Genomic DNA, 16,003 nt, shown 5'->3' with positions numbered 1-16,003 from the left:
GCGAGACCACTTCTGAACACAGGCTGAAACAGCATCTGTATGCTGATGAGACACAGCTGCTATATACCTATTGCCCCATGTACCCTGTTAACTCAGTCTCTGAATCTCTGTCCTGGAGGAATGCTTGCACAGTATCGCCAGCTGGATTCATCTGACCTACAGCATTTAAATATTCAATAAAAAGGAGAGGAGGCTGCTTTTCCCCTCTTCTGCCTTCACAAAGGACTATTTGGAGGTAACGAGCCAAGGTAAGAACCTTCGCATCCCTTTCATACCACATTCAACGCAGGCTTTCAATGGGAAAGGTCATGGTGGCAAGTAGTTTTCAGTGGTGCACTTTTCTTATGCTGTTATCCTTATTTATTGGCAAGGTTGTCATGTGCCGTCCCTTCAAGGAGGTCTTCCAACAGTGCTGCTTCATTGCCTGAAGCTGGGGAAAGCACAATCACTCAATGGGTGAAATCACATTGCACTCACTGCCTAGAAAGTGGTGAACTCATTTTACAGAATCTCTGCTGGGTTTTTTGTATTTAATTATATAGATCTAGTCTCTGTGTATGCAAACACCTCCTCCTTGGGCACCCTGCAGATGTATATTTGCATTCTGACATCAGTTTCTATTTAGGCATTCTGCCATTGTGGCTCAGCTTGGCAGGTGATCATAGCTTTATAGCTGGTGGGCCCTGTGCTGTGAAACTATCTCACTCCCCCCACTTCTAAGAGACACTGAGAACTTTTCCTTTCCAAAGGCAGGTGTTTTGTTTTGACCCCTGTTGGCCCCACTATTGCCACACGTAGTGCCTAACATCAATTTTAAATGTCATGTGTTAAAACATACATAGTTCTGACATTTTGTCAGGCTAAGGAAAACTCTCTGAGCCACAAATAACCCAACCTCAAATCCCCACCAACCTCCCCTTAAGCAGAAGGCTCAATGAACAGACAGGCCTTTCCATTTGCCCTGAAGGCTTGCCCTGGAGTTGGGAAGCAAATTCTTGAGTCAAGGGCTATAAGTAATAACTTATTTCACTGCAGATTTCATCCATGACTCCGGATTTGAAGCTAAATTATAACTGTATTGTCTCACATTGCCATAAGGGACCTAGAGTAGGAAACTGTTCTTCTCTGCTTTTAACACTGGTTTCTTTTTATGTTTTAGCTAACAGAGATTTGGTAGGAAAATCTAATGTAATTCAAAGGGCCTATTATTTTGGGGATGGTGTTAAAAGCCTGACCCCTCAAACTCAATCTGCTGAGTAACTATTAGCCCTGGTCTACACTAGGACTTTAGGTCAAATTTAGCAGTGTTAAATCGATTTAAACCTGCACCCGTCCACGCAATGAAGCCCTTTATTTCGACTTAAAGGGCTCTTAAAATCGATTTCCTTACTCCACCCCTGACAAGTGGATTAGCGCTTAAATCGATGTTGCCGGCTCGAATTTGGGGTACTGTGGACACAAATCGATGGTATTGGCCTCCGGGAGCTATCCCAGAGTGCTCCATTCTGACCGCTCTGGACAGCACTCTCAACTCAGATGCACTGGCCAGGTAGACAGGAAAAGAACCGCGAACTTTTGAATCTCATTTCCTGTTTGGCCAGCGTGGCAAGCTGCAGGTGACCATGCAGAGCTCATCAGCACAGGTGACCATGATGGAGTCCCAGAATCGCAAAAGAGCTCCAGCATGGACCGAACGGGAGGTACGGGATCTGATCGCTGTATGGGGAGAGGAATCCGTGCTATCAGAACTCCGTTCCAGTTTTCGAAATGCCAAAACCTTTGTGAAAATCTCCCAGGGCATGAAGGACAGAGGCCATAACAGGGACCCGAAGCAGTGCCGTGTGAAACTGAAGGAGCTGAGGCAAGCCTACCAGAAAACCAGAGAGGCGAACAGCCGCTCTGGGTCAGAGCCCCAAACATGCCGCTTCTATGATGAGCTGCATGCCATTTTAGGGGGTTCAGCCACCACTACCCCAGCCGTGTTGTTTGACTCCTTCGATGGAGATGGAGGCAATATGGAAGTAGGTTTTGGGGACGAAGAAGACGATGATGATGAGGAGGTTGTAGGTAGCTCACAGCAAGCAAGCGGAGAAACCGGTTTTCCCGACAGCCAGGAACTGTTTCTCACCCTAGACCTGGAGCCAGTACCCCCCGAACCCACCCAAGGCTGCCTCCTGGACCCAGCAGGCGGAGAAGGGACCTCTGGTGAGTGTACCTTTTAAAATGCTATACATGGTTTAAAAGCAAGCATGTGAAAGGATTACTTTGCCCTGGCATTTGCGGTTCTCCTAGATGTAGTCCTAAAGCCTTTGCAAAAGGTTTCTGGGGAGGGCAACCTTATTTCATCCTTCATGGTAGGACACTTTACCACTCCAGGCCAGTAACACGTACTCGGGAATCACTGTAGAACAAAGCATTGCAGTGTATGTTTGCTGGCATTCAACCAAAATCCGTTCTTTATCTCTCTGTGTTATCCTCAGGAGAGTGAGATATAATTCATGGTCACCTGGTTGAAATAGAGTGCTTTTCTTCAGGGGACACTCAGAGGAGCCCATTCCTGCTGGGCTGTTTGCCTGTGGCTAAACAGAAATGTTCCCCGCTGTTAGCCACAGGGAGGGGGGAAGGTTGAGGGGGTAGTCACGCGGTGGGAGGAGGCAAAATGCGACCTTGTAACGAAAGCACATGTGCTATGTATGTAATGTTAACAGCAAGGTTTACCCTGAAAGAGTGTAGCGACTGTTTTATAAAATGTGTCTTTTTAAATACCGCTGTCCCTTTTTTTTTCCTCCACCAGCTGCATGTGTTTCAATGATCACAGGATCTTCTCCTTCCCAGAGGCTAGTGAAGCTTAGAAAGAAAAAAAAAACGCACTCGCGATGAAATGTTCTCCGAGCTCATGCTGTCCTCCCACACTGACAGAGCACAGACGAATGCGTGGAGGCAAATAATGTCAGAGTGCAGGAAAGCACAAAATGACTGGGAGGAGAGGTGGAGAGCTGAAGAGAGTAAGTGGCGGGCTGAAGACAGGGCTGAAGCTCAAATGTGGCGGCAGCGTGATGAGAGGACGCAGGATTCAATGCTGAGGCTGCTGCTGCAGGACCAAACCAGTATGCTCCAGTGTATGGTTGAGCTGCAGCAAAGGCAGCTGGAGTACAGACTGCCACTGCTGCCCCTCTGTAACCAACCGCCCTCCTCCCCAAGTTCCATAGCTTCCACACCCAGACGCCCAAGAACGCGGTGGGGGGGCCTCCGGCCAACGAGCCACTCCACCACAGAGGATTGCCCGAAAAAACGAAGGCTGTCATTCAATAAATTTTAAAGTTGTAAACTTTTAAAGTGCTGTGCTTAAAGTGCTGTGTGGCATTTTCCTTCCCTCCTCCACCACCCCTCCTGGGCTACCTTGGTAGTCATCTCCCTATTTGTGTGATGAATGAATAACGAATGCATGACTGTGAAGCAGCAATGACTTTATTGCCTCTGCAAGCAATGATTAAAGGGAGGAGGAGAGGGTGGTTAGCTTACAGGGAAGTAGAGTGAACCAAGGGGCAGGGGGTTTCATCAAGGAGAAACAAACAGAACTTTCACACCGTAGCCTGGCCAGTCATGAAACTGGTTTTCAAAGCTTCTCTGATGCGTACCGCGCCCTCCTGTGCTCTTCTAACCGCCCTGGTGTCTGGCTGCGCGTAACCAGCAGCTAGGCGATTTGCCTCAACCTCCCACCCCGCCATAAACGTCTCCCCCTTACTCTCACAGATATTGTGGAGCACACAGCAAGCAGTAATAACAGTGGGAATATTGGTTTCGCTGAGGTCTAAGCGAGTCAGTAAACTGCGCCAGCGCGCCTTTAAACGTCCAAATGCACATTCTACCACCATTCTGCACTTGCTCAGTCTGTAGTTGAACAGCTCCTGACTACTGTCCAGGCTGCCTGTGTACGGCTTCATGAGCCATGGCATTAAGGGGTAGGCTGGGTCCCCAAGGATACATATAGGCATTTCAACATCCCCAACAGTTATTTTCTGGTCTGGGACTAAAGTCCCTTCCTGCAGCTTTTGAAACAGACCAGAGTTCCTGAAGATGCGAGCATCATGCACCTTTCCCAGCCATCCCACGTTGATGTTGGTGAAACGTCCCTTGTGATCCACCAGAGCTTGCAGCACTATCGAAAAGTACCCCTTGTGGTTTATGTACTCGGCGGCTTGGTGCTCCGGTGCCAAGATAGGGATATGGGTTCCGTCTATAGCCCCACCACAGTTAGGGAATCCCATTGCAGCAAAGCCATCCACTATGACCTGCACATTTCCCAGGGTCACTACCCTTGATATCAGCAGATCTTTGATTGCGTGAGCTACTTGCATCACAGCAGCCCCCACAGTAGATTTGCCCACTCCAAATTGATTCCCAACTGACCGGTAGCTGTCTGGCGTTGCAAGCTTCCACAGGGCTATCGCCACTCGCTTCTCAACTGTGAGGGCTGCTCTCATCTTGGTATTCATGCGCTTCAGGGCAGGGGAAAGCAAGTCACAAAGTTCCATGAAAGTGCCCCTACGCATGCGAAAGTTTCGCAGCCACTGGGAATCGTCCCAGACCTGCAACACTATGCGGTCCCACCAGTCTGTGCTTGTTTCCCGAGCCCAGAATCGGCATTCCACAGCATGAACCTGCCCCATTAGCACCATGATGCATGCATTGTCAGGGCCCATGCTTTCAGAGAAATCTGTGTCCATGTCCTGATCACTCACGGGACCGCGCTGACGTCGCCTCCTCGCCCGGTATCGCGTTGCCATGTTCTGGTGCTGCATATACTGCTGGATAATGCGTGTGGTGGTTAATGTGCTCCTAATTGCCAAAGTGAGCTGAGTGGCCTCCATGCTTGCCTTGGTATGGCGTCCGCACAGAAAAAAGGCGCGGAACGATTGTCTGCCGTTGCTCTGACGGAGGGAGGGGCGACTGACGACACGGCTTACAGGGTTGGCTTCAGGGAGCTAAAATCAACAAAGGGTGTGCCTGTACATCAAGGAGTATTTCAGGCAGGACTGCACGGAGGGTTCCAATAAGAAATGGTGCACCTAAGTTATCGTTGTTATTGGAACAAGGAGGTTAGCCTGGCCTCTGATTGATACATGGCTAGATTTACCTCGCTGCACCTTCTCTGTGAGTGATTGCAGTGTGATCTAGACAGGGGAGGAGGCAAATGAGTACAAAACAAATCTGGTCTATTTCTTGTTCTGACCCACTCCATCTATCTTTTACATCTTTGGCTGGCAGCAGACGGTGCAGAAGGACTGCATGCCATCCACATCTCATGGCTGCTCGGCAGAAGATGGTACAGTACGACTGCTAGCAGTCCGTATCGCCTGCCCGCTCACCATAAGACGGTTCAATAGGACTGACTGCAGGACTAAAGAGAATGACCTGCTCAAGTCACTCCAAATTTAGTCCCTGCGCCCATGTCTGCCCAGGCGCTCCTGATCGACCTCACAGAGGCGACCAGGAGCACCTCAGACATGACGATGACGGCTACCAGTCGTACTGTACCGTCTGCTGCCACAAGGCAAGGGGTTGCTGCTACTGTGTAGCAATGCCGTACCACGTCTGCCAGCACCCAGGAGACATAGGGTGACGGTTACCTGAGCGGGCTCCATGCTTGCCGTGGTATGGCGTCTGCACAGGTAACTTAGGAAAAAAGGCGCGAAATGATTGTCTGCCCTTGCTTTCACGGGGGGAGGGAGGGAATGGGGGCCTGACGATATGTACCCAGAACCACCCGCGACAATGTTTTAGCCCCATCAGGCATTGGGATCTCAACCCAGAATTCCAATGGGCAGCGGAGACTGCGGGAACTGTGGGATAGCTACCCACAGTGCAACACTCCGGAAGTCGACTCAAGCCTCGGTACTGTGGAAGCGCTCCGCCGAGTTAATGCACTTAATGCACTTAGAGCATTTTCTGTGGGGACACACACACTCGAATATATAAAACCGATTTCTAAAAAACCGACTTCTATAAATTCGACCTAATTTCATAGTGTAGACATAGCCTTATAGTCTTTACTTGCTTCACATGATTAAGGGTTTTGAAGAATTGGTCTCTTATAGTATTTTAGTTTGATGCCTATGCGCATAAATGCCTTACCTTACGGTTACAAGTGGTTAAAGACTAGAACGCCTTTCCTCTAGATCTCTAGAGTTAATATTTGGGGGATTGCTAGCTAGAGCTTATATAGAATATAAACCTCTTAGCCTTAGCCCATCTAGCACACTTGCTGTTTGCCGCTTTGGGATTTATTTGTTTTGTTTAAGAAGGTTTCTAAATTTCAATTGGATTTTTTAATTGTTGTACAGCACCCAAGGGACCTAGGCAAGCTGGCAATATAAAGTTATTAACTGAGTTCCCTTGCAAGACATTATCCTGAAATCTGCATTCCAGAGCAAGTGGGTTTTAAAAGAAGCAAATCAGCTTTGTTTAGCTTGATATTTTCTGTAAAAACCTTAATTTCTTTTTCCCCTTTGGGAAATATCAGAACACCCACCCCATTTTGCTGGGATGTGTGAAAGAAAAATCTTTGCAATATCTATTCAGCAATAAAAGCAACTTATTTTCAAGAGCCAGGTGCTTAAATGTGGAGTATGCCCCCAAACTGAAATGGTACAGTGCCATACCAAAATAATAGGCAGTTTGTTTTTTCTTTCGCTAATAAATATCTGATGTGCAAAGTTAAAAATGTAATTCAACCAACTTAAAACCAGCACTGCCCAAGAGGACAGATTCTTATTCCTGAGTTCGTTATGACATTATTAAAAAATGCAACTATAATTGCAGTTTTAATGTGGATTCACAGAACACACAAAATGTACAGAGAAACAGAAATAAATCACTGATGTGCATCTCACATAACAATATTATTAGAAGATAGCTACTGTTATTATTAAATACTTGTATTACAGGAGGGTCCAATGGCCCCAGTTGACATTAGCGCCTCTGTGTTAGAAACATATTTGGAAGATATGGTCCCTGCCTAAAGACGAACAATAATAGACAACATGTAAAATGTTAGCAAGGGAATTAAACAAACAAACCCCATAACACTGGAGGGATATCATAGTCTAAAAGAGTGGTTCCCGTACTTGTTCCGCCCTTGCTGCTTCCAGCAGCTCCCATTGGCCTGGAACAGCGAACTGCGATTGGCCAAACCTGCTGACATGGCAGGTAAACAAACCGGCCCGGACTGCCACGGGCTTTCCCTGCACAAGCGGCGGAACAAGTTTGGGAACCACTGGTCTAAAATGATGAACCAGTTTTGTCACCAAATCCACATTCAGGAAAACAGATTATTCAAGGATACCAGATATTAAATGTCCCAGCGTGTCAGAGCACTGATAATCTTTCTTCATATGTTATGGTACAGATGCAGAATCTTGCTTGTTTAGATCATACTGTATAAATAACTCACCCTTTTACATCGAGTATATCCTATCCTTTCATTCATGTGACTTATCTCATGTATCCCCAAATTTACAATATATTGGCTGTCTCTTCTGCATGTAGTCTGAGAGTATACATAAAGGACTTTAGTTTCTCATCAGATTTTACCATATAGGTTCCATTGCATTTTTGTGCCCAAACCTTCATAAAGCAAAGGTGTGGCCCCACTGGGTAATGTTTACAGTTTTGGTCTGTGAGAGCAGGTGCTTTTCCCAATCTGCTCAACAAACACAGTTCATATAGTATATAAAGTGCAAATGTGGCCCTTTCTTTTTGAATTTGGTTTTTCAAACGACAATAGGATAAAGATCAGATTAACCTTTCTCCCCAGGTTTAGCTACTCCTAGAGTTCCTCCCTCATGATTGCTCAGTCCACACCCACTTATCCTTGTTACAGAAGGATCAGCATCTGCTAGTCAAGTAGGGTATTGCAGGTAAACGCTTCCAGCCTATTCAGTTATGATATTTGGAAACGCCACAAGAAAGAAAGAAGGTGTTGAGACAATACCAAGTATTGAAACAAAAAAAAAAGTAACGGTGAAAGATCCGACACCATTTGTCTTTATAATGATCTTGCACAGAAGCATTCTCCAGCACTTCCCAAACCCCGCCAATGAATTTATGAAGTATAAAGAATACTTCACCAAACACTGAAGTGCAACCATTGCTAGGGCGAAAGGTGGAAACTGATTAAAAGTACTCTTTGGCACTCCACACTAATTTAGAACAGGCAGTGAACACCTTCCCTGATTTGAGAATGATGGTGCTATGTAGACTAGAGGCAATTTGTTGTTAGGTTTCATATTGGGCAAGGACATCAGGGTAACACACTCTTATGAAAAATACCATGGAACGTTTAATGAGAATTTCATCAATTTCTCTTATCCTAAAAATGGCACCTCCACACATACAGACTAGAACTCCTTTCTTCCACATATGACATTTAGTCAGTGCTGGCTCAGGTACTAAATCATTTACTATACTTTCTGCAGCACCTGGGTTTTCCTTAAGCACCTGACCCTACTCAGTTTGAAAGATCTGATGAGATCACATCCTGATTTGGTAATGCAACTCAGCTTTTCATCTAGACCTTTATTGTGCTCTTTTACAATGAAAAATCCAGTAATACAATTATAGTTTTAAAGAAGAGTAAATGTTGTGTTTGGGATTAACTGAATAACCATATGATCAGTTGTTTTCATAAAAACAAAGCAAAAAAGCCTCTGGGATCGCATACATTTTAACACGAAAATAGCTGCATGTAGAAGGTGCAGTCAGAACAATTCATCCTCACCTGTGATTTTACTCAAGTACGGGTGACTCTTACTACCTTAACCAAGGTGCCTTTTATTAATATTATTTACCAGTTTTCTAGGGGTGTTTCTCCAATCAGACTGAATCAGTTAACATCTGTTGTGCACCTAGAGTTTTTTGAGATGCAAAACTGATTGGTAACTAGAAATGACGAGATTAGTTTTTAAAGTTGTCATATTTCTATGCTTCATAATAAATGTACCATAGAAAGGTGTGGGAGGATTTGATGTAAAGTGGTGAATAGTGGTAATCATTTATTTCCCATTTCACCCCCAAAAAGGATCTCCATTTGCTGCAAACTGAAATTTGCTAAGAAGAAAAGTAAACAACTTGTTTTACAAATTTGAGGGCTCATACAAGTGTGTGCCTTAGTAGCTTTGGCACAAGGAACTCAGGATTTAATTATGCTTAATAATGAAACATTTAAAATGTAATGATTAAATTAGATTAAAATAGAATTATTTAAATCTTGGGAAGGTTGAGTTCTGTAGTGATAACATTTTGAATAATTAAGTCCTCATCGCCTGCTGCTGCAGAAATGAGTTGATAATGAAAAAATACTTGGAAATAAATGTCTGTTCTCTGTTAATGTTTGTTTTAAAAAATTAAAACTGAATCCTAGTATATCATTATCAGTTTATCCAAGATAAAACTACACAACTTTGCTGTAGTCCTGTCTGGAAATACTCACAAAACTCCCTATGCGGCAAAGACATCATGTGCCCTTAGGCTGCTGTTTTCCATGAGAGATGGCCTTATGGTCCTTCAGGAAGATGAAGTTTTATTCTCATTTTAGCAGCAGATTACCTGTCTGACCTTGGACAAGTCACTTAACTGCTGGGGGCCTCCATTACACTATGAGTAAAATGCTACACAGGGTATTGTGAAGCTAAATTAATTCATGTCTGGAAGGTACACTGATATGTTTTGGAGAGATGGCATCTGAGAAAGACTAAGTGTTTATCTATATTTACTAGAGAGATCCATTTTGGGACACCTTGATAACAAACACCAAGGTGACACATTAATATTCTTGACGTTATGAATAACTGGTGAAAATGTGGATACAAACAGTGCTTCAAATGCTTCCCTTCATCGATTTTGTCCCACTGATATTACCTCCAATTTTGCTATCATCTTTCATACATTTAATCTAACTGCCAATTGCTTGGTTGGTTGTTCTGAGTTTATTATGAGTCTGAGTAGCTAGTTGGTACCGTAGTGTTACAATGCAGGGGGGTTTATAATCCAATCTAGATTTTATTAGCTCACATAACCTGGTGTGAATGGAGAATGCTTGGTAAATTTATACCATTCAACCTTCCTTCACAAAAGAATCTGTCCACTGGCCTGATGGTATTGATGAACAGACTACAATAGAAGAGTGCCCTGGGACAATGGGTCCTGAACTCATTGCAGAAAGACTGCTGCTAATAGCCAGCATCCATCAGAGGAGAATGTAATAATGCTAAGCAATTACATAGTGTTTTCCTTCAAAAGGCCCTGCACATTAACTGATTAACCCTCCTCTCACCCCTGTGAGGTAGATAAGTAGTAGTATCCCAGTCTTTAAGGTGGTGAAACAGATTCAGAGAGGTTATGTCTAAAATTTTTAAAAGCTCATGCCCAAATTGTGCATCAAAACACCTGTTGCACTAGTGGAAGTCAAGGATATACACGTGTTTGCGAGCCTGGCTCACATGGCCAGCATTTTACATCTGCATTTTGTTCATGTGCACAAGCGCTTGCATGCTTTTGCACAGACTTTTAAAATCTGGGTTAATTACTTTTCCGAAGGACAGAGGGAATCTGTGTCAAAGCAAGGATTAAAATTCAAATTCCTGCCTCCCTGTCCTACACTAAGATGACTAAAACCACCTCTCTTTCTATGCCATTCAGTGGGTGCTTATTTTTAGTCTTTTCCATGGAGCAAGACCAGCAAAGGAATTTGGCTAGAACATCCAGGTAAGTGTCTGCCAAAGATAAGATTGCCATAGTAATCACAAAATTTAATTTTTTTTTTTAAAGGGAAAAAACCCCAACCAATGAAAAACAACCCTCAATCTGGTATTTTAAATGAGAAAGAATATTTTTACTCTTATCTTCTGACAGATGTAACAATAAGGCTGAAAGTCAAACAAGGTGTTTTTTTACCTTTTACTATCAGAAAGCCAGTGTATTTCTAAATGTGAAGAAATCAGATAGCCAAGAAACCGTAATCTGGACTTGTCTGCTTTTGTCAAGTACAAAAGTACAAACCGTAATTAGTTTTTCCATCAACATCTTGTTATCAAGCTACAAGCACTTTTCACCTTTTTTCCCCATTAAGGATTTCCTCACTTAAAAATCTAAATCTCTGGATCCTCATACTCACCTAGTCCTATAATTCAGTTTTGTTACCGTGACTACATAAATGTCAATATTCACTAAATGCAAAATTCTGCTGATTTAAGAATCTGTTTCTTTTGTCTTTTATTCTGCCTTTTTCCAGGTTCAGTGGAAACAAAGTTAGGTTTCTTCTCATTTTTCTGGATGACAGGAAGAGGGCAGAAAATAATAAATGCCTTTTATGGACTAGAATCCCCATTAATTAGGCTTCAGAGGGGTGTTTATCTCCATTGCACCAGACAGATTTCAATTACGATAATTATATTCTGCTCTCCTAAAACACCCTCTGTAGTTTCTATTGGCTTTACGATATTCTTCTGCACTCACTGTCCTAAAAAAGCCATGTAGAGACCATGCGCTCTATAAAACGGATTCTAGTTGTCTGATTGATCATTCTCCCCCCAGGTCTCACCCATCCAGCAATCCAATCCAAGTAGGTGTAAGGGTCCACACATACGGATCACATTGCAGTATTAAGGCCTTATTTCTTACATTTAAAAAGCATTTTTAAAATAAACTATTATATTACGCCCTGAATAGCAATAGCTTTACTGGGATATCATTTTTCTAATTGTTTTATTTGTTTCTAAAGTGTCCTTATTTCTGTTTCATAATTGTTTACAATTTTGTGCTATTATTTTGAGCTATCAGCAGGTAGGGCTGGACACTGCCGGTCAACACATGACCTGCTGCGCTGTTGAATGTACCATGTGTACCCTAACACAGACATTGATAGAATGTTGACAGACAATAGCAGCTGGGTGTCGGACCAACAAAGAAAAAGTAAAACTAGATCTCTGGCCGTAGGTTGCTGAAATAAGATGAAACAGAAAATACTGAATGAATCTGAATGCCCACACTCATATTGCTGACAGGGTTAGTGCTCAATATGACCAGCATGCTTCTGGGGATGCAGACAAAAGCCATCAAGCAGATGGTTGTTGTGGTACACTATAAATTCTGCAGTATTGCGCTAGTGCTTGAAAACCAGAAATCAAAGTTTAAGCAGTCTATTACCGTAGTCCCTGGCTGAGCAAGTGCAGAAACCTTGAAGTAAATTTGATATTAAACATTATCTAGGTTTAATAAGCAGAGGTGTAGTTAGTAACCCTGGTAAGGAAAAATGGGTTTTGAGTTTTTTTGAATGTCCCATTAAGTGAAGGTAAACACCAAGGGCAACAAGCAGATACCCTGCGAGTAGCAGCAGTACCAGCTGCAGTTCCTTTTCAGAGGGAAGAAAGGCATTTTGTGGTAGAGCTCCCTAATCAAAATGCAAACCAGGGTAAAAATATAGCTACAGAAACACATTCATCAACCCCGAAACATCATTGCAAATATCACTGAACATAAGCTTGCCTTATATTCAGCTTTTTCTTGAAAAGTAATTTTAATGAGTACTAGATGCCGATGTAGTTATCCACCATTTACATTTTCAACCTAATCAGGATTATCTCCTCTTGCTCTTTCAACTGTTGTGGTTGACAATACAATATGAAAGCATTACATATAATATGTCCTACTGTTCTTTAAAGACTTGTTGCTGCCCCCAAATTAGCATCACTAAAGTGCCTGGCAGTCAGAAACCTGGCAAAAACTTCTTCCTCCTACCCAGCGCCATCTGAAATAGTAGCATTCTCTAAGAGAGCATAGCATATCAGATATCACGTCTAAAAAATAGGAAAATATAAACATGTACCTTCATGCATAGAACAGAAGCTGTTCCTTCTGATATTTTCCTGTGTTGTAGTGATATGGATTTTACAGGATACAAGTCCAAGAGCCTGCAGAAGTCGCAGTCTCCTTTGATCACATCACTGGCACAGCTTACATGTTCTGGTATACAGAGATTCTAAAAGGAGATGTGTCCTTTTCCCCCACTCTTCATTGCACAATTTATGTTGGCTCTACCTTCTAGTGACACTGTTCTTGTTACTTAGTTACTGCACAGCAGATGCTGGCAGTCAGGCATGAGCCAAATTCATCCTCAGTGTAGGTTAGTCCACTGTGCTCAGTGGAGTTACACCAGGGATGAATATGGCCCTTTTTTTTTTTTCCAGTTGAGACTTATCACACTATAACTGATGTACAAATGGGAGATACAAGTCCCACGCACATCCATACACTGTAGTGCTGCTGGGGACTTTTGTATAATAAATTGTGTTAACATCATAAACTGGAAAATGAGGGAGAAGTGATCAGTGCATTACAGAAAATCAAATAAGACAACATTTGTAGCTTACGTTTAGAAGTAATTCTGCAAGACAGATCAGAAGAGCCACACTCTAACAAACTACTTCTTTCGGGCTGAATATGAGACAGAGGTCATGCTCGAAAACAAAATCCAAAGCACGTCTGTCCCTTTCACAGCAGGAATACTGAAGATAGTTGAACTGAAACTCACTCAGATAGTGGGAGAAAAGAAACAAAAGCCATTTCAGCATACAGCTATGAATAGACTTCACTGTGGATTGTTTTCTTCCCCTTTATCCTCTCTGGGAAGCTTAGCAAAAGTAGGAGTGAGCAAATTTCTACAATGCTATCATGGAAACTGCTCTAAATGGGCTGCAGAGAAGAACGCTCTCACCCCAACAGTGGCCAAATGGTGTGAAGCGACAAAGAAAGGGTTTATGGTAGATGACAAGGCAGCAAATGAAGGTCTATGAAGTAGACGGGGGCTAATTAACAGAGCTTCAGGAGAAAGAAAAAAATATAAGAGCAAGTGGATGAAATGAATAAGGAACTGTGGGAGGTCAGGGTTAGTGTGTGAGGACTAGGGTGGTTTTGTACCTCTTTAAGCAAAACATAAATGAATACTTTGGCACGTAGCACAATAAACAACAATATGTTATTTTGATACAGAATAACTTTAAAAGCCCCCACCACCACCCATGTGTTAGAGCAGGGGTGGCCAACCTGTGGCTCCCGAGCCACGTGCGGCTCTTCAGAAGTTAATATGCAGCTCCTTGTACAGGCACCGACTCCGGGGCTGGAGCTACAGGGGCCAACTTTCCAATGTGCCGGGGGAGTGCTCACTGCTCAACCCCTGGCTCTGTCCCCACTCCACCCCTTCCTGCCCTCTCTCCTCTCCCCCCCCAGAGCTGATCGGGCGGTGCGGGGAGGGAGGGGGAGGTGCTGATCAGCGAGGCTGCCAGTGGGTGGGAGGCGCTGGGAGCGGGGGATGGGGAGCTGATGGGGGGCTGCTGACATATTACTGTGGCTCTTTGGCAATGTACATTGGTAAATTCTGGCTCCTTCTCAGGCTCAGGTTGGCCACTCCTGTGTTAGAGCTTCAGCTTAATAAATCTTTTCCTATATTCCAGACGCCAAAGAGAACCAGTAGAAAGCAATGATGAACTCATCTGACCTGCAATAATTCCCCATTTGCATCTGAAAAAAAAACCCTGTTTACAAAATTAAACATGATTCCACTGTTAAAGATTTCTTAACGTTGGCACCAACACTAAATCTGGCTCAGTCTCTTCTAAACGCAAGATGGTCCGTGCCTGCAGGAATAACTAGAATTAGCACTGTAGTTAATTTTAATGCGGAATATATTTCCCCTTTTTTATGGTAAGAAGAGTTTCTAACTGTTCAGACTGCACAGCTCAGTCAAACAAGAACACATACTGCACATTGATCTTATCCTCATCCCCTACTGTAAGCATTAAGATAATCTGTGATGTCAGATGAGGTAAGACAATTTGTAACCCCTTCTGTTCTTGACGTGCTCCATTGCATATGTAAAAGCATAGAATCTGCAATGCTGAATCAGAGCAGAGGTTCAACTCGTTTAGCCCCCTAGCTTTGACAGTGGTCTATACCATCTGCTTCAGAGGAAGGTGCAAGAAACACTGTAATGAGCTATTATGGAATAACTTGCCCATAGGAGAAGTCTTCTTCCTGACCCAAAACTGTGAAGTGTTGGCTTATGCCCTGAGGATTTACATCTATTATAAATTGTTTAATCAGTCTAATGTAGCGAGGGATGTTCTTGTTGTCCATATAAATGTCTAATCTTTATATTATTAAAAAAATCCTAATAAGCTCTAAAACATTTCTTTAGCTTTGGGAAAATTTTTATCATGCTTTTTGCTCTGATTCCACCCTGAGACCTGTTCTATCCACAGTTTTTGTGCCATTATAACTGTCACTTGGGACTGTACCAGTACAACTATACTGGTAAAAAAAATACCCTTAAATATGGACACACTTATACCAGTAAAAAGATGACTTTTATTCTGATATAGCTCAGTCCCCTTTTCTGTAATCAGATATGACAATCGAAACACATTTACACCACTACTACCGTGGCCAACCTAGGGGTTGCACATAGCTTTAAATACACCATTATAGTTGGATATACAACTTTGCTGTGTACCCAAGGTACTAGAACAGTGGTTCTCAACCCATGGCCCACGGGCTGCTTGTCGCTCAGTCAGCACACAGCTGCGGCCCATGTGACATCCTCAGGGCCAAATAGGTAAAATATATATATTGTGTGGATGCAGCCCACATACCACAGAGAGCTGCATATGCAGCCCACAATGGTAAATAGGTCGAGAAACATTGCACTAGACGATGAGTTAGTCAATGCATGGCACATACACATATTCCAGCAGCACACATTCTCTTTTCCCAATAACCCTGGCCAAAGCCTGATTTTTAAAGCCTAAACAAAGAGATGGAGGAAAGAGCTGGGACGTTACTACAGATACCTACAGATCAAGTGAAATGTTTTTCCTCCAGTCAGTTCTTTCAAGCCTTCTACTTCCATAGTAGCATGAGGGGATTTTTATTTATTTTGTATGTGTATTTT

At 43.2% G+C, this 16,003-nt stretch overlaps 1 protein-coding gene across 5 annotated transcripts in view; it reads right to left on the bottom strand.

Annotated features, from left to right (window-relative positions):
• The window catches only part of COMT (catechol-O-methyltransferase), a 38,054-nt gene that overhangs the window by 17,080 nt on the left and 4,971 nt on the right, over nt 1-16,003 (bottom strand). The window contains exon 1 of one of the 5 annotated variants that reach the window (XM_073313213.2): nt 13,428-13,561. The exons of 3 other annotated variants lie outside the window; for them this stretch is intronic. Coding sequence is in view for 1 of the 2 variants with exons in the window: in XM_073313208.2 (XP_073169309.1) it covers nt 12,884-12,889 (6 nt within the window). In the remaining variant the exon portion in view is untranslated. Of the gene's footprint in view, nt 1-12,883; nt 13,234-13,427; nt 13,562-16,003 lie in introns of those variants that run through there. One more of the 5 variants, XM_073313208.2, reaches the window with a different exon arrangement.

This window comes from Lepidochelys kempii, chromosome 15 (assembly GCF_965140285.1).
Source record: "Lepidochelys kempii isolate rLepKem1 chromosome 15, rLepKem1.hap1, whole genome shotgun sequence".
NCBI classification, from domain to species: Eukaryota; Metazoa; Chordata; order Testudines; family Cheloniidae; genus Lepidochelys; species Lepidochelys kempii.
This window is presented reverse-complemented; position numbering and strand designations above follow the sequence as displayed.